Here is a 19,011-nt window from a genome sequence, read left to right as displayed (position 1 = left end):
GAGAGACTCAAAACTGATAAAAGTATTTCTTCACAACACATAGTTAAAATGTGGAACTCCCTACCCCAGCATGTGGTGATGGCTGCCAACTTAGAAGGCTTTAAGAGGGGAGTGGACATGTTCATGGAGGAGAGGGGTGTTCATGGCTACTAGTAAAAATGGCTACTAGTCATGATGCATGCATGTTCTCTCCAGGATCAGAGGAGCATGCCGAATATATTAGGTGCTGTGAAACACAGGCAGGATGGTACTGCTGCAGTGGTCTTGTGTTGTGCGCTTCCTGGAGGAACCTGGTTGGCCACTGTGTTATTCAGGGCGTGGCCATATTTGATTGGGGGGCTTAAACCCCTTCTCCCCACATGCTCTGAATCAGCCCCCATGCCCCTGTGAATCCTCAATGCATGTCTATTTGTCAGGACATTGAAACACTGTATTGAGCGGTTCGGCCCCAAAGAGCGCAAGATTTCACATGCTTATTCTCACCAAAAAGAACTGTTTAACCCAGTCATGTACAAAGTCTGGCCCGGGGGCCAATTGCGGCCCCTGGGCTGGTTTAATATGGCCCCCCCAGCCTCTTTTGCAGAGAGAGAAAAGGGGGCGCGTGGGGGCTGCGCCTGTGCTTTGCATCCCCAACCGAGGGGGCGACGCTTGGGTGGAGGTTTGCCTCGATGGGCTGTCTCAGCCCCACCCCCCGGAATGAAGGCCAGTGAGTCTGAAACCCTAAAGAGGCCACTTCCTTCTTACCCAGAGCCCGCGCGTGGGGACGCGGCCTTTGTCATTCTGACGCATGGAAAAGCAGCAGCAGCTCCTCCCGAGTGGGTCAAGGGGGATCCTAAGGATGGGTTGGGGGTGACTCGAGGGTGGGAAAGGTGGCGGGGGGGGGGAGAAGGGAAATGCAAGGGAGGTCAGAGGCTGGCCCCAATCCGGGAGAGGAAAGACACCCACACACACACACACACAAACACCAAAAAGCCTGGGAGTGGGGGGGCTGCTCCGTCTGGCTCTCCTTTTTCCTCCTTCCTCTCTGCAGAAGGCTGGGGTGGGGGGGAGATGCAGCCCCTTCCCTGCATTGCGGAGGCCTCGCAAGGGATCCAGATTTGCAGGGTGGGAGGGAGGGAGGGAGGAGGGAAAAGACTGGATGGGTCTTGAGTGGGGGGGTTGTGAGTCAAGGAAAGGCAGGGGGAGAGGGGGCTGGATTTGGGGGCGGGAAGTGTTTGGAGTCAGACCCCCCAGCAGGTTCTCTCCAAGGCAAGTGGCTGCTTCGAAAGAAGGGATGGGGTGGGGGAATAAATGACTCCTGGCCAGTGGCGTAGCGTGGGGGGTGCAGGGGGGGCGGCCGCATCGGGCGCAACATCTGGGGGGGCGCGCTCGCACTCGCAGCTCTCTGCCCCTGCCTGGCTCACTCACTCACTCTCTCTCACTGCAGTGCTGGCTGTGCGAATCCGATCTGAGCCGCCGGGTCGCCGCCCACTGTGGAGGGGGAGGTGCGTGCCAGGCGTGCGGTGCGGTGCGGAGAGAGAGCGAGGGACTATCTGGGGGAGGGACAGTGCAGCAGCCGCCCAGCGCAGCGCTGAGCGCGGGAGAGAACCAGCATGCAATTGGCTGAGCTGCCGAGCAGGAGGCGGGAGGACTCGAGGAGACGCGGGGAACTGAGTAGAAGCCGCCGCTGCAGGTAAGTTTGGTTGGTTCAACAGTGACGAGACAGATTTCGATCCATATGTAGCTGCTCCAGCTCAACATAAGTTGATGTAAGCCAGTGGGTCTAGCAACCTTTAATTTATTTATTTTTTTTGCTGAAAGAGTAAGGCAATAGGCATGAAGGTGAATAAACATTATGTTAAGAGTAAATAAATGGTTATACAATGAAGGGGTGCTAAAAGTGCAGCAAGGCAAGAAAGTGATTTTCTTTTTTTTCTTTTTTTAGAATTTTAGCAGAATACTACACCTATATCATGCCATACAAAAAAGAATCTGGTGCACAAGGCAGGAAAAGGAGAAAAATAGAGACAGAGCAACAAGCTAAGTTAGCTGGAAGCCTTCACCGGTTTTTGGTGAGTACTGCTGAAATTACAGCAGGACCATCAGCAGCACCACAGGAGACTCATAATCCTGATCCTGTGTCGGTGGACATTCCTGTTCCTGCATTAGAAGCAGAGACAGTTTCATCTAAGGATGTTTATACTCAGCCAAATCTGCCAGAAAATATTGACCAAAACATTTATACTGATATTGGCTATTGGCCTGAAACCATGGATGAAACCTTGAAAACTGAACTTGTCAGGCAAAGGACAGAGGAACTGCAGAATAAGGATGCATGGTTTCCAAGAGACAGTAATGGCAGGTCATTTTCCAAGGATTGGTTCTACATACATTTGGAGAATGGTGAGACTATGTTAAGGACATGGTTGGTGTTTTCTCTTGTAAACAATGCTGCATATTGCTTTCCTTGCATGCTTTTTCAGAAGGCTAAAGGGAAAAGTTCATTTGGAAAGTCAGGTGGATTTAATGCATGGAGAAAGTTAAGCCCTAGATTACTAGAGCATGAGCGCAGTTCATATCACTTGAGTGCATTTACAATGTGGAAAGAATTAGAAATGCGGCTGCATAAACAGGAGACTATTGATGCTGCTGCCCAGCTTGCACAACAGAGGTCATTTGAAAAATGGAAGGCAATCTTAGTCAGAATACTTGATTTGTGTTCTGTATCTAGCCAGGCAAACCTTACCTTTACGTGATCACTCTGAAGATTTAAATACAGATGGTAACTGTGGAAATTTCTTAGAAACTTTCAAGTTACTCGCCAAATATGACCCAGTTGCCAAACAACATCTTCACAGAGTACAATGCACAGATGGTTACATTGTGTCCTATCTCTCTCCACAGAGCCAGAATGAGTTTATTAGCCTGCTCGGCAATCACATTCGAACAGTCATCTTTCAAAATATCATAAAGGCCAAGTATTTTGCTATAATGTTTGATAGCACTCCTGATATTTCACACACTGACCAAATGTCCCAAGTGATTCGATATGTGCATATTGAAGATTCAGGAGTCCATGTGACAGAGTCTTTCATTGACTTTATTCAGTTATATGGGAAATCAGCTGATGTCATTACAAAACAAATTTGTGACAAGTTGCAAGCTGATGGCCTTAAACTAGAGCATTGCTACAGCCAGGGATACGACAATGCTGCGACTATGGCTGGACACATTAGTGGTGTACAAAAATGTATTTTGGATATGAATCCCAAAGCAATGTTTGTGCCATGTAACAATCACTCGCTTAATCTTGCTGGGATGCATGCAGTTGGTGTTGGGACAAAGGCTGTTACTTTCTTTGGCACTGTGGAAAAGGTGTGTGCATTTTTCTCAAGCTCCACCCACAGGTGGGATATCCTTAAGAAACATGTACCAATTCGTGTAAAGCGATCGTGTAACACAAGATGGAGTTCAAAGCATGAAGCTGTATGCGTACTTGCTGAACACACTGAGAAAATAATAGACACTTTGGAAGCGTTGAGAGATGGGCCGGAAGAAACCTCTGAAACCAGGGGTGATGCATGAAGTCTTTTAGTTTGCATAATGACATATGTTTTTTTCTCTTTCTTGCATTTTTGGAACCCAGTACTAACCGAAGTAAATGATACTCAGATCTACCTGCAGCAAGAAGGACTTGCGCTTGATCAATGCGTGCAAAAGTTAAAAGCATTGGCTTTATTTTGTCATGAAAAACGTGACAGTCTAGTGTCAAAGGCAACTGAGAAAGCTCTGCAGGTATGCAAAACCTATCGCATACCTACAGAGAGAAGAGTTGGAAGACGCAAGAAGATGGATGGTGAGAACAGTTGGGATGCTGGCTTGACCTTAATACAGGAAACAAGCAGAGAACAACTGGAAGCAATTGATCAGCTCCAGGCAGAAATTAAAAAACGTACTACGCAGATGAATACGCTTCACCAGAGATTTGCTTTTTTGCAAATCCAAACATTGTTGGATACTGAAAAAGATGATTTTATTAAGAAACAAATTCAGCACACGTGTGCTCAGTACACAGAATTGAATGCTGCATCTATGCTCACTGAAATAACTCGACTTCGGCACCACATTATCTTGTATAAGGAGGTCAATCCTGATGAGCAGGTTGCAAACTGGTCAGCTTTAGATTTGCTTCGCTGGGTGTATAAGTGGAAGCTGCAAGAAAGTTTAACTAACTTTGTTGTCACATTAAGAATCTTTCTTACTATCACTGTTTCTACAGCGAGTTGTGAAAGAAGTTTCTCAAAACTTAAACTAATTAAAACATATCAGAGATCTACAATGAGCCAAGAAAGACTGAGTAATCTAGCAATACTGTCCATTGAGAGAGACTTTAATGTAGATTTCAATTCCGTTGTTGAAAAATTTGCGCTAATTAAAAGCAGGCGAATTTAAATTAATCTGTATATACAGATTGATATCTTGCACTTCTATTAAAGAATTACAATTAGAGGTACAGGATTGAGGAAGTTGGCTCCATCTAGCCCAGTCTTGGATCATCTCCAGGGTATGGTTCCATTGTGATGTTTAGTTTTTGTTCTTGATATTTGTTGTCGTTTACGATGGGTGTGAGACGACATATAATAGCATGGCCCATGCTAGGTTACTACATTTGTAGATTTGTATTCATAGACCTGCTGAAAATGTGGAGAATGTGTAATGCATGTTCGCACTCAATAAAGTGTTTGAAAATAAACTTGTATTTAGATGCATTTTACTTTAATTACATCAGCATTTTCATAACAAACAATACATGTGCTTAGGGGGTAAGGGTTTCTTTAACTAATCTAGTGAAAGAGACTCGAGTGCTAAAATCCACGGGTTAGGGGGCGCAAATTACTTGCCTTGCCCCGGGTGCTGACAACCCACGCTACGCCACTGCTCCTGGCATGTATCGTGTTTGGAAATGAGGCACGTTCAGACGGGGCCGAGTCTGCAGAGGACACCCATGTTCATTCTGGAGGACAAAGCCCCAAGCAGAGAGCAAAGAGGTCAGAAGGAAAGAAGAGAAGGGTTGGTTTTTATATGCCCACTTTCTCTACCACTTAAGGGTGGCTTACAGTCGCCCTCCCCTTCCCCTCCCCACAACAGATACCCTGTGAGGTAGGTAAGGCTAAGAGAGCTGTGACTAGCCCAAGGTCACCCAGCTGGCTTTGTGTGTAGGAGCGGGAGAAACAAATCCAGCTCACCAGATTAGCCTCCGCCGCTCATGTGGGGGAATCAGACCCGGTTCTCCAGATCAGACTCCACCGCTCTTAACCACTACACCACGCTGGCTCTCATGGATAGAAAAACTCCACATTCCTCCCTGCACGGGAGATGTCAGAGTGTTTGAATCTTGGACTCCATGAGAATGAAAACCAGTTTATTTCCTGGCTCAGATGAGGGGAGGACAGAATACCCCCGACATGGCTGAAGGGAGAGAGTCGACAGTCCCAGAGAGGCACATGAACGGCGGGGGGGAGGAAGAGTTCCTGCTCCCTCCCTACAGAAGGCAGGTTGGAGATTTAGAAGCTGGGGGGCGTCCGGTGAGCTTAAAGGGGTTTTGGGGAAAGGAAGGAATGTAGCCATGGTTTTTGTGGTGCAGTCTGTGGTTATGGGCATAATAAGTATGCCGTTTGAAATAAACTTTGCATAAAATAGTTAATTTGCATTTAATTAATTTAATTAAGAATGTCAGGCAAAATGGTCGGCCCTCATGCATGTTCACGTCATCAAATCTGGCTCTCTTTGAAAAAAGTTTGGACACCCCTGGTTTAACCATTTCTATATGGATTTCAGTAACTTGAAGCAGATATTTTAGCCACGTTGTCATATACAATTAAATTACTGCTGTGTTGAGCAAAAAAGCCATTTATCTGATTTTCTTAATGAAGGGAGGCGGGAGAATCTATAATGTTCCCATCCTGTTGCTCAACAATACAAAGACGACAACAGAAATGGCATCGCTGTAGAATCTGTTCTCTTGCTGACTGGCAATGGAGGAAGGCCTTTGACTACAATTACCCGCTCAGTGACAAAAAGCTCCCTGGCCTACTGAGCATATTTTCACAGGTTCCTGTCTCTCCTCCAGTGGTATCCGTTTCAAAAAGTTCATTTTAAAGAAAATGACACTAACAATTAGACTTACTTCCAGCCTAACAAGCTAAAGCTGAACTGAGCACCAGAAGTCTAGATCAGGGGTGGGGAACCTTTTTTCCACCAAGGGCCACTGGGATATTTATAACATCACTCGCGGCCATACAAAATTACTAACTGAAAAATTAGCTGACTAAACCCCATGTAGGCAGCTGCCCAAGATGACACCCCCCCCCCCCGGGGTGAGGGCAAGCAGGCAGGCAGGCAGAGAACCGGTGGCACACTCACCCACCTGGCGGCAGAGGATAGTCGCCAGTCTTAGATCCTTCTGAACTAGAGATCTGCCAGGACCCACGAAGGGTCAGACCAAATGATTTCGCGGGCCTTAAACGGCCCCAGGGCCTGATGTAACCCACCCCTGGTCTAGATTATGACTCCTGGCAAAGTTGGGCTGGAGGGTGAAGATCTTGCAAAACTGGCAATATTCATTTGGTTCCTTCTTGTGCATATGGTTCCTTCCACATTCCAAGCGATGATGTGGCTCCTCCTCTGTTGTGGATTCATTCAGAAACAATCAGCCCGTGAGTCCAAGGAAGGTTCTTTCCACAATCCAAGCGATCATATAGTTTCTCAAGTGTGTATTAGTCGATGGCCAGTAAGGTGTGAAATCCGAGCAAAGCTCTTTCCACACTGCAAGCATTTATAAGGTTTCTCCCCAGTGTGGATACCCTGATGGATAGTAAGTTTTGAACGCTGAGCAAAGCTCTTTCCACACTGCAAGAATTTATAAGGTTCCTACTCATTGTGGATATGCTGGTGGGTTGTAAGCTTTGAACGGACAGCAAAGCTCTTTCCACACTGCAAGCATTTATAAGGTTTCTCCCCAGTGTGGATACGCTGATGGATAGTAAGGCTTGAACACCGAACAAAGCTCCTTCCACACTGCAAGCATTTATAAGGTTTCTCCCCAGTGTGGATACGCTGATGGATAGTAAGGCTTGAACGCCGAACAAAGCTCCTTCCACACTGCAAGCATTTATAAGGTTTCTCCCCAGTGTGGACACGGTGATGACTAATAAGCTCTGAACTCGAAGCAAAGCTCTTTCCACACTGCAAGCATTTATAAGGTTTCTCCCCAGTGTGGATACGCTGATGGATAGTAAGATTTGAACGCCGAGCAAAGCTCTTTCCACACTGCAAGCATTTATAAGGTTTATCCCCAGTGTGGATACCTTGATGGAGAGTAAGACTTGAACTCGAAGAAAAGCCTTTTCCACACTGCAAGCATTTATAAGGTTTCTCCCCAGTGTGGACACGTTGATGAATAGTAAGCTCTGAACTCCAAGCAAAGCCCCTTCCACACTGCAAGCATTTATAAGGTTTCTCCCCAGTGTGGGAACGCTGATGGACAGTAAGACTTGAAGACGAAGCAAAGCCCTTTCCACACTGCAAGCATTTATAAGGTTTCTCCCCAGTGTGCATACGTTGATGGACAGTAAGCTCTGAACTCGAAGCACAGCCCTTTCCACACTGCAAGCATTTATAAGGTTTCTCCCCAGTATGGATACGCTGATGGAGAGTAAGACTTGAACGCGAAGCAAAGCTCTTTCCACACTGCAAGCATTTATAAGGTTTCTCCCCAGTGTGGATACGCTGATGGAGAGTAAGACTTGAACTCTGAGCAAAGTCCTTTCCACACTGCAAGCATTTATAAGGTTTCTCACCAGTGTGGATACGCTGATGGATAGTAAGGCTTGAACGCCGAGCAAAGCTCTTTCCACACTGCAAGCATTTATAAGGTTTCTCCCCAGTCTGGATACACTGATGGGTAGTAAGTTTTGAACGCTGAGCAAAGCTCTTTCCACACTGCAAGCATTTATAAGGTTTCTCCCCAGTGTGGGAACGCTGATGGATAGTAAGGCTTGAACGCCGAGCAAAGCTCTTTCCACACTGCAAGCATTTATAAGGTTTCTCCCCAGTCTGGATACACTGATGGATAGTAAGGTGTGAACGCTGAGCAAAACTCTTTCCACACTGCAAGCATTTATAAGGTTTCTCCCCAGTGTGGATACGCTGATGAACAGTAAGACTTGAATGCTCAGCAAAGCTCTTTCCACACTGCAAACATTTATAAGGTTTCTCCCCAGTGTGGATACGCTGATGGACAGTAAGATTTGAACGCCGAGCAAAGCTCTTTCCACACTGCAAGCATTTATAAGGTTTCTCCCCAGTGTGGATACGTTGATGGGTAGTAAGGTGTGAACAGACAGCAAAGCTCTTTCCACACTGCAAGCATTTATAAGGTTTCTCCCCAGTGTGGATACGTTGATGGGTAGTAAGGTTTGAACGGACAGCAAAGCTCTTTCCACACTGCAAGCATTTATAAGGTTTCTCCCCAGTGTGGATTCTCCACTGTGGATTAAACACCTGGGATTCAGCAGCCTGAGAAGCAGCACATTCCTTCCCCCTCTTCCGTTTTGTTCCAGCGTTTCTTTTCTGATGCTTTTCAGCAAAAAGGAGGTGTTGTGGTTCACCCTTGGGCTTTTTCTGGCGAACATCAGCCCCTGCAATAAAGAGAAACGCTGGTAAGACCTTCAAGCAAAAGCGGAATCAAGTAAAGAAGGCCATTAACTGCTCTTCATAACGACAGAACCGGGATCACTTAAAGGAGAGTCAAAACCTGCCCTGTATGAGTTAGCTGTTGATGCTTCCTTGAAGGGTAGTTCCAGCAGAGACAAGGTAGCCCAGTAGAACCTCCATGTTTACAGGCAGTCGCTCTTTGAAGAGGGATGGTTTGAGCTGCTCCTCTATTTGTGAACCTTCCAGGGACTCTAGTTGACATCCGTGTGAAACAGGACGCTGGACTTTTAAAGCTTACGTACTCCCCACCCCCGAAAAGTTCGGCCTCCCAAACCCTGTATTCTGTGGACCTGCCTGGCGAGCTGAGGTAAGTGGTGACTGGAGACTGGACATTTCCAGTGGTTCCCCTCGTCTGGGGAATGTCCCCCCCCCCTTGAAACTTACCTGGAGCTGACCTAGCCAGGGGAAAACATGTCTTTCCAACTAGGCTGTAACTTGGGGGTTTATCTTTTTAGCTGTTTCAGGGTCTTCTTTAAACTTGAGGAATGTTTTTCAGATTTCTGAGGCAACTTTGTGGCTTTTTTGCACTCTTTTTGTGTCCCTGGATTTTTAAACTGATAATTTAGGCAGTATTGAGGACTTTTTGCTATTGTTTTGAGCTAACTTGAGCAGGTCTGAAGAGGCAGCATATAAATAAATTAACGTGTATTAAAGCTGAGCACTCAATAAACATTTCCCGCCAATCTTAGGTACAAACCAGCCATCATTTTGTTCCTGTTTTAACTCCTCTTTCACACTTGACAGAATATGCAAGTCTGTTCATATTAGCAATGACAGGTGGTTTTAGATTCAGGGGATCTAAGTGTCAAGCTAAGCTGATGCAATAACCTGGAAAGCCCCTAGAAGGCCTGAGACTGAGTTGATGAGTTGCACCTGTAGGGTGACTCAGCCTGAAGCACTAATTGCTGCCTGGAGATGGCATCTGTATATAAGTGTAAGACTCTGTGAGTCTGTGTCGGGAGATAGTGGTGGAAGAGTGTGTTTATAGCACTGTGAATAAACAACTGCATTTTCTACAAGCTCTACTGGTACTGGTGGTTATTCCTGGGCTTTGGCACAATCCGCCAGCTCCCGCAACAGAGGAAGCTTTCCTGGCCATGCTCAGGCTGTTGCCTCCTGAGGAATCCCTCCGTTCTCCAGCTGGTGAAATTAAGCCCAACAGAAGTCCTATCCACTTCCATCACACAAGTCAGCAGATACCTGCTGATCCCTCTGGTTCTTCTGCGTCTTGGACAAGTGGATCTCCTGCTTCTTCCACTGGGGATATGGAATCAGGTTGGAGAAGCAGAAGTCCTTCTTTGGGGGAAAGAAAGAGACCAGTGACTTCCAGACATTCCAACTCTAAGAAAGATTCAGATCTTGAAACCAGACTCGAGCGTAGACAGAGCCCCCCTTTCCCTACAACTTAGAACGGGAAAACCGCAGCTGCCCAACCGAATTCCAGAGAAGCCTCAGAGGCAGGAATTCAGCCAGTGAAGCTCATGAGGACCCAGAGCCAAACTTCACGGGCTGAAATCCGGGTTTTCTTTGTTACCTCAGGGCTGCACCACCTCATTTGACTGACTCTGTGAGCCATGCCTAGGCCTATTCAGTATGTTGCCATGTCAACAATGCAATAGTAAGAATATTGTAGCAAGGAACAGCAGTGACCCTGAAGCTCCTTTGGTTGCTTAATCCTGACTGCTTCAGAGGTTGAAATATAGCAAGATTTTCTGCTCTCCTATCATTTAATTAATATTGGGAGACATATAAATATGAGTGCAGAAAGGTAGGAAAGTCCAGTCTCTCCAAGTCTTTGTGCAGACTAGGAGGTTCTCAGAAGAGACCTGGTTTCGTATGTCTATCTACTTACTTAAATGCTGTTCCAGATATTGTGAATCAGTCTTTTAACTAAATCAGACTTCTTTAACTGTTATATTTTATGTTTATGTTAGAGCATAATCACTGAAAGGCACTGACCTACTTCAGGGCTAGCCTTGGCCATTCAGGTCAGAGCTGAAGTCCTTCTTAGAAGGAAGGAAATGAGCGCCTTACCCAGGGAGGCCACATTCTGATAATTGTCCGCCATGACTTCCTTGTGAAGCCTTCTTTGGTCCGGATCCAGCAGGCCCCACTCCTCCTCAGAGAAATGAACGGATACCTCCTGAAAGGTCACCAGACCCTGAAAAAAGAAAGAAGAAACTCCTCTGCCATCACAGATAATCTAACAGCTCTTCCCCTTCGTAGGGGAATTCCAAAAGGACAATAATTAGATGTTTGATTCAGGGTTCAAACTTTCATCAGACGTTTTCATTTTCTATTCAGTGAGCAGCACAGATAGCAGCCGAGGGAAAGAGAAAGAGCGAGATTCTCCCTGGCCTAGGGAGCGTGCGGGGAGACACCCAAGGGCCCGATCCACAATTCCACACTTACCTGATCTGGCTGCACAGAGGCCGCTTTTCCTCCATCATGATTCTCCATCATAGGTTTGATGGCATCACCTGGAAAGATAAGAAGGTCAACAGAAGGCGTTCTATATTTTCCAAGTACTCTATGTTATAAAAATATTGTTGAAGGCTTTCACGGTCAGAGTTCATAGAGTATAACTCTATGTTATACTTTCTTGGCGGGGTAACTAGATACTGTCTCTGTCTTGGCTCATGATCACAATTGTTCCTGTATCCTCATTTCGCACAACCTTTTTGTCTCCAACCTTTTGCCAAACTTTGTCTTGGTCCTGTTATCATATACAAAACTACTGTCTGTTTGTCTGATAGGTCAGAATTCACAGAATTTAGAATGAAGAACTCTGCAACGCAAGAAACAGGAAGTGGTAAAGAAGGGCAGAAAAGCAGCTATCAAATCCCAGAATCTCCTTACGTGTGGCAAGACTATTAGCTCATACAGGAAAAGGCATTTCACCTTTGGTGAAGGACCAGCCATTAGCCACTTGACGATACTGAGACGACACGGTGGCACATGCCACCGGTGAGCCTTCTTTATTCTATCTGCATGCCTTCTTTGACGTTTCATTCCCAGTCTACAATCGTAGCCTAAATGCTTTAATTTAGCCTTACGAGGAATCTATGCTGTTAAATTAAAAGATTCTTATCCAATCTAATATTGTTACACTATCTTGTAATCCACTCCTTACTGATTGTGTTTCTTTTTATCGTACATATATTCTGCCTTAAGTCCCAGTTAGAAAGTCAGAGCAGAAAAGAAAATAGTGTTAGTATTAGTAACAATTCATTTATTACTGTCTATTATTAGATTTTTATCCTGCTCTTTCCCTACCAAAACAAAGCTCACGGTGGCTTACAACATGTAAACAAAAACATCAGTATATAAATGTACACACTAATTCCAATATAAAATTAGGTAATATGAAAAAAAATACAATACAATAACAAACCTGGCTGATGAGGGCCCCTTATATCATATTCCACCCTGTAAAAATTTATTAAACTACTGTCGAAGGCTTTCACGGTCAGAGTTCATTGGTTCTCGTAGGTTATCCGGGCTGTGTAACCGTGGTCTTGGTATTTTAAACTACCATTATTTTTTTTACAACAAACTGGGGCTTGAAATAAACCGAAAAAACTGGACAACAAAGCCTGGATAAGAATGATGTGATATGGTGACTGATGTGGAGGCCAGCGAAATAAAGTCAGGGTGCGTTCAGGAAGCGGTCCCAATGAATGGGTCTGCCCTGGTGTAGAACCGTCGGTGTCCTCAACCATAAGCCTGGCGGAACATCTCTATCCTGCAAGCCCCGTGAAACTGAGCCACGTCTCTCAGGGTTCGGATCTCCCTAGACAGAGAGTTCCACCAGGTACAGGCCGCCACCAAAAAGGCTCTGGCCCTGGCTTAGAACAGTAAAAAGATCTTTGGGCCAGGGTACGCTAGGAGATTATCTCCTGACGAGCATAACACCCTCTAAGCCTAAGGGGTATATCGTGAGAGGTGTTTCCTCAAGTATGGGGGGGTCCCAGGCTGTTTAGGGCTTTAAGTAAGCACCGGCACCTTGAATTTGATCCGGTATACAATCTGGAGCCAATGCTGCGGATGGAGCACCAGTCACATGTGTGCTTGCCATGGGGTCCCTGTAATGACCCACTGAGCTGAATTTTATTTTTACAATAATAACAGAATATCATATTCACTAAGAATGAGGAAACCAGGGATGTCATACTGCCAAATATGGGTAATTACAGAATGATCATTCTGTAATGATCATCCAAGATCATTATACCCATTCCGATACAACATTGCTTTAAAACCACTGACTGCCACCTTCCACCACCATCGTTCCCTGGTTTATCAACTCTAGATGCACCTCTTCGCCCTGTTGATAACTGCATAGCAATAAACCCTTCACTTAAAAGTATTGGAAGGTACTAAGGGATAAGAGCTCATGAAAACGTTTGAGTTTCTACGTCTTTCTATTGGCCCAATGAACCATTTCCCCAATTTTTGACATTAACCATCAATCGTTTGAGTTTGGAGGCATCTTTGTCCTCAAATCCCTTACTGTATTTGTCCAATTATCCTGCGGTGATTTTTAATCGATTCTAGGTTTCTCCTTCCTCAAGTGGAATTTCTAAACTGAAAGGATGGAGTGGAGCATCTTTCCCGTGCAAGAGCAGGGGGGATCAGAGCAGCCCCCCTACTCCCAAGGAGGCCATCCATTGGGCATGAACCCCATCTGATCATACCTGGAAAGGTTGCTCCATGGTAATGCTCCTGTGCCATCCTCTCCTGCACCTAAAACAGAAGTGGGGATCCATGAAAGGCGAGGGTATTGAGAAAAGGAAGAGGAAAACAAAAAAGGGTTTTTTTTCCAAAAAGTTGGGGCAGCCTGTGTCGATTTCGAGGGGATCTTGTATATTACAATATGCTCCCCCACACTACCTAGATCAGGGGTGTCAAACATGCGACCCCTGGGCCAGATCGGGCCCCTGTAGGGCTTTTCTCCGGCCTGCGGAACCAAGGCAGCTAGTCCCCCTTTCCCCCCAACCCCGACCATTTCTGGGCTTCCTGGGGCCGAATCCGCCCTTGCGCGACAGCCGGAAGCCTCCCTCCTCCCTCCTCCCTTCCCTGCCATGCAGGGGGGGGGGGGCTGGATCCAACCCCCCGTGCCAAGCTGAAGCCCCTTTCTTCCCTTCCTGGCAAGCTCGAGCTGGATCCGTCCCTGCGTGTCCAGCCTGAAGCCTCCCCCCTCAAGCACAGCCAAGATCCCCCTCCCTCTTTGTCTTTCTGTCCTTCTTTCATTCTTTTTTCTTTCTCGCTTCTTTCTCTCTCCCTCTTTCTTTGTCTCTTTATCACTCTTTCTCTTATTTCTCCCTTTTTCTGTCTCTCTCTTTTCTCTCCCTTTCTTTCTCACTTTTTCTGTCTCTCTCCCACCATCCCTCCCTTTCCTTCCTTCTTTCCCTCCCTCCCTTTCCTTCTTTCCATCCATCTTTCTCTCCCTCACACTTCCTTTTTTCTCTCCCTCCCTCCCTTTTCTCTCCCTTTCCTTCCTTCTTTCCCTCCCTCTTCTTCCTTCCATCTTTCCCTCCCTCCCCTCCCCTCTCTGCCTTTCTTTATTCCTCTCACTCCCTCTCCCCCTCTTCCTCCCTCCCTCTCTTCTTCTCCTCTATCTGTTTCACTCTTTCTGTCTCTCTCTCTCTCCCTTTTTATTTCTCTTCACTCTCTCTTTCTCCCTGTCTTTCTGGACTGGGAGAGAGCTGCAGGCTCACCACACAAGACAGCCAGTCCTCCCCTAGTGTAGATCTGGGCTGCTGAGCCCACTGCCAGCCCTCTGGTTTAAATTTTTTAACAGAGATAATGGCAGGGACTAGAGATACAAACTTCATAGAAGACAAAATATTGTCGGAGGCTTTAACGGTCAGAGTTCATCTGTTCTTGTAGGTTATCCGGGAGGTGTGACCGTGGTCTTGGTATTTTCTTTCCTTACGTTTCGCCAGCAGCTGTGACAGGCATCTTCAGAGGAGTAACACCGAAGGACAGTGTCTCTCAGTGTCAAGTGTGTAGGAAGAGTAATATATAGTCAGAAGGGGGGGTTGAGTCATTGTCCTGCAAAGCATTAAAGGTAATGTGCTAATCATTGTCCAGTAAGTATCAAGATAATGTGCTAATGAGGGTATGGTATGTTAATGTGGAACATTGTATCCTGAAGTGATCCGTTACAATGTGGAATCCAAAGCTAATCCCCATGGCTATTGTGGACTGTAGTTACTCCTCTGAAGATGCCTGCCACAGCTGCTGGCGAAACGTCAGGAAAGAAAATACCAAGACCACGGTCACACAGTCCGGATAACCTACAAGAACAGATTCATAGAAGACACTTTCAAAGTCAATTAATTATATTGTTTTTCCTTTATACAATACAAACATACTTTACAAAATAACAATGACTGTTAAAAAAAAGAAAATAATGTAAGAATGTTATTGTTATAAACCTGTTTGCGTTTTAAGTAAAAAACAATACCGTTAATTGACTTTGCCTGTGTCTTTTGTAAAGTTTGTATTTCCAGTATCTGGTATTAAATATGGTATTTATTTATTTATGGGCACATGGCCCGGCCCAACTAAGTGACATCTATGTTATATCCGGCACACCTAACAAATGCGTTCGACACCCCTGACCTAGATAACTTCTCACCTGCCGGTCCCGATTCTTGTCCTCTGCCTGGCTCAGGAGGAAGCCTTCTGCCAGGGCCACTGCCTGAGAACTGGTCTCTGGCCCACATTCCCTGACCCAGCTCTCCATCTCTGGGGGCAGGACGGCCAGGAACTGCTCCAGGATCAACAGGTCCAGCATCTCCTTCTTGCTGTGCCTTTCCGGCTCCAGCCACTGAATGCAAAGATGGTGGAGCCGGCTGCAGACCTCTCGGGGCCCCTCGGCCTCCTGGTAGTGAAACTGCCTGAACTGCTGACGCTGCACATCTGGAGAGAGAACGTCGTTGTCTCCCAGGCTCTTCTGCACGGTTACTTCGCACTGTTCACTTCTTCTCCCAGCCTCGGTGGCATCAGGCCCTTTTCTTGATTCAGGAAAAGCTGAGTTTGGTTCTCTCCTCATCCTCCCTCCCGCTCCAAAGAGCCTCCACCTGGACTAGAACGTCACCTTCCTCCACTGACAGATTCTTCTATAAAGACAAGAGTCGGATCTGTGACCTCCTGAGAAGCCAAGACTGATTTTTGTGTTGAGCTCAGTGTGAGCTGTGGCTCAGTGGTAGAGCATCTGCTTGGCATGCAGAAGGTCTCAGGTTCAATCCCCTGCATCTCCAGTTAAAGGGACTAGGCAGGTAAGTGATGTGAAAGATCCCTGCCTGAGACCCTGGCGAATCACTGCCAGTCAGTGTAGACAGTACTGACTTTGATGGAACAAGGGTCTGATTCAATGTTATGCAGCTTCACACACACACATACACACACGTGAAATCTGCATCTGAAGAAGTGAGCTTGGATTCACGAAAGCTCATACTAGAATCAAGGGTGTTAGTCTTCTGAACTCTTGTTTAATTTTGCTACCATAGACAAACACTGAAATGAGTGCAAAATTAGCAGAAGGGAGCAAGTAGTGCAGTGGTTAGAATGCCAGATTAGGTCTGGAAGTCACAGGTTCGAATCCCCACTCTGCCACAAAAGCTACCTGGGTGTCCTTGAGCCAGTCACACACTCCCAGGCTGACATACCTTACAGGGTTTCTTGTGAGGAGAAAGGGGAATAGGGGAGAATGTGGAAGGCAACTGTGGGTCCCCAGTGGGGAGAAAAGTGGGGCATAAATGATATTAAAATATTAAATGAAGAGGAAGCTCAAGAGAGCAGCAGTCCACAGAGCCTGATTTAGTAATGACTCCTCAGGTTCCCATTTCTTCTGACCTTCCACCTTCCAGAGATCAAGCAGAAAGGCCTTCTGAAAAGGTCATCCGCTGCTTAATACAGGTGTTGGTAAAGTATAAAGAAGAAGAGTTGGTGTTTATATGCCAGCTTTCTCTACCACTTAAGGCAGAGTCAAACTGGCTTACAATCACCTTCCCTTCCCTACAACAGACACCCTGTGGGGTTGGTGGGGCTGAGAGACCTCTAACAGAGCTGTAACTTGCCCAAGGTCACCTAGCTGGCTTCGTGTGTAGGAGTGGGGAAACAAACCTGGTTCACCAGATTAGTGTCCGACTCAAAAGGAAAGTGGTTCTCGTAGGTTATCCGGGCTGTGTAACCATGGTCTTGGTATTTTCTTTCCTGACGTTTCGCCAGCAGCTGTGGCCGGCATCTTCAGAGGAGTAACACTGAAGGACACTGTCCTTCAGTGTTACTCCTCTGAAGATGCCGGCCACAGGTGCTGGCGAAACGTCAGGAAAGAAAAAACCAAGACCACGGTTACACAGTCGGATAACCTACGAGAACCAATGAACTCTGACCGTGAAAGCCTTCGACAATATTTCAAAAGGAAAGATTCCTGCAGCATTCTCCAACCAAAGAACCCTGCATGGGAGCAGGATGCCAATTTACAGAGCGGTTGGAAACAGGGAATAAGAAGCAGGGTGGAGCCGCTCAAGAGTCCCAGAGGCGTTGGATGGCCCCAATCCAAACATCATGGAAAGATCATGGAAACCAGCGGATCTGTGGGGGATCCAGAGAAGATGAAGGAAGACCTTATCCTCAACTTTGAAAAGTCCCAACCCCCTGAGAGGTTTTCTACCTTTTGACTAGTTGTGCAGATAAGAAATCTGAAAAGCACTGCACGCCAAATAAAAACAAGAATTTTAAAGGGCTCCTTTTTATTTAGGAGTTAATCTTTATAGGCTGCTTCTGGTCTGGAAACTACTATTCATTTTCAGCTGCTCCAAGATCTATGTTCTTATGCTGTGGCAGGGTCATGCTGGACTTTCAAGGATGAACCAAAAGAAAATAGGGCTCAGTGCTGTATAATAAGTTGAGCAAACCAAAACACAGCACAAAAACAATGAATTGTAAATTTATATATATAATACAGTGACTAAGTGGAAGAGGTGAGAATATGAATGCAAAATTACAAATATACAAAATACAATATACAAACAAGCACAGACTGACAAATTGCAACAAGCAAAGTTTTCCCCAGTCAAGAAATTCTAAAAAAACAGCAGTGATATCAGATACAATGTTTCATACATAAAGGTGAGTATCACTTCTAACTAGAAGGTCTTGAAAATTGTTGGGATAACAATGTCCTTTTCTTTCTTTCAGAATGGAGTTATTAGCTTGACTTGGAAAGAAACATCTGACACGTTTCGCTATGAGCTTCATCAGTTATATAATCATATGCAAGACATAAACCATAATAGGTTCAAATTTGCAACGAACCATAGTGGCTTCATCCTGTTATTGAGATCCTTGAATGAAGCCACTATGGTTCGTTGAGAATTTGAACCTATATTGTCAGATGATGTAGCTACGGAACAGCTTTGATGTTTATTTCAAAATCAAGCTCCATTCTGAAAGAAAGAAAAGGACATTGTTATCCCAACAATTTTCAAGACCTTCTAGTTAGAAGTGATACTTACATTTATGTATGAAACATTGTATCTGATATCACTGCTGTTTGTTTAGAATTTCTTGACTGGGAAAAACTTTGCTTGTTGCAATTTGTCAATCTGTGCTTGTTTGTATTTTGTATTTTTCCTATTTTGCATTTATATTCTCACCTCTTCCACTTAGTCACTGTATTATATATATAAATTTACAATTCATTGTTTTTGTGCCGCTTTTTGGTTTGCTGGACTTGTAATGGTGGACATCTTTCAGTTTTATTATGATATTTTTCGTTTTATGCCACCTCAGGCAGGTTCCCTGGAGAGTCAGCATAAAAATCTTCTAAATAAATCTTTGTCCTACAAGCATGCAAAGCAAGGCAGAGGTCTTTCAGGGATTGTGGCTGATTTCAGAAACCCAAGAATGTCTTTCGAGACCTTGATGACTTTTCCAGAAGGGATCGGATCCTCCCAGGCGCCCCAGACTGCAAGAGGAGAGGCAGATTGCTGGAAGCACGCGATCAATCGCCCAAGGCCCCCGAAGTGAGCCCACCCACAGAAGGGACCCAGAAAAGAAGATTGGCTGGCAGGAGGAAAAAGCCATAGCAGGATGGAAAGGGGGAACCTCCCAAAAAAAACCCACGTTTGCTCTGCCAGAAAAGCAAGAGGAAAACCTGCAGGCCCTTTTGGGGACCCCCCCTGCCTGCCCCACAACAACGCCAGACTGATGGGGAGGATCGGAACAAACCCTGCGGGGGAA

At 45.7% G+C, this 19,011-nt stretch overlaps 1 protein-coding gene across 1 annotated transcript; it reads right to left on the bottom strand.

The window, feature by feature from the left end:
- Nucleotides 1-6,909: 6,909 nt before the first annotated feature.
- LOC130473703 (zinc finger protein ZFP2-like) lies at nucleotides 6,910-15,817 on the bottom strand. The gene is made up of 6 exons (XM_056845276.1): nucleotides 15,626-15,817; nucleotides 13,452-13,500; nucleotides 11,167-11,234; nucleotides 9,955-10,050; nucleotides 7,767-8,706; nucleotides 6,910-7,346 (listed from the first exon to the last, which is right to left on the bottom strand). The coding sequence occupies exons 1-6, from the start codon at nucleotides 15,815-15,817 to the stop codon at nucleotides 6,910-6,912; spliced, it is 1,782 nt and encodes a 593-aa protein (XP_056701254.1).
- Nucleotides 15,818-19,011: the final 3,194 nt, after the last annotated feature.

The sequence above is a fragment of the Euleptes europaea genome, chromosome 1, assembly GCF_029931775.1.
Source record: "Euleptes europaea isolate rEulEur1 chromosome 1, rEulEur1.hap1, whole genome shotgun sequence".
NCBI classification, from domain to species: Eukaryota; Metazoa; Chordata; class Lepidosauria; order Squamata; family Sphaerodactylidae; genus Euleptes; species Euleptes europaea.
Note: the sequence above shows the minus strand (reverse complement) of the source record. Positions and strands in the feature narration are given on the sequence as shown.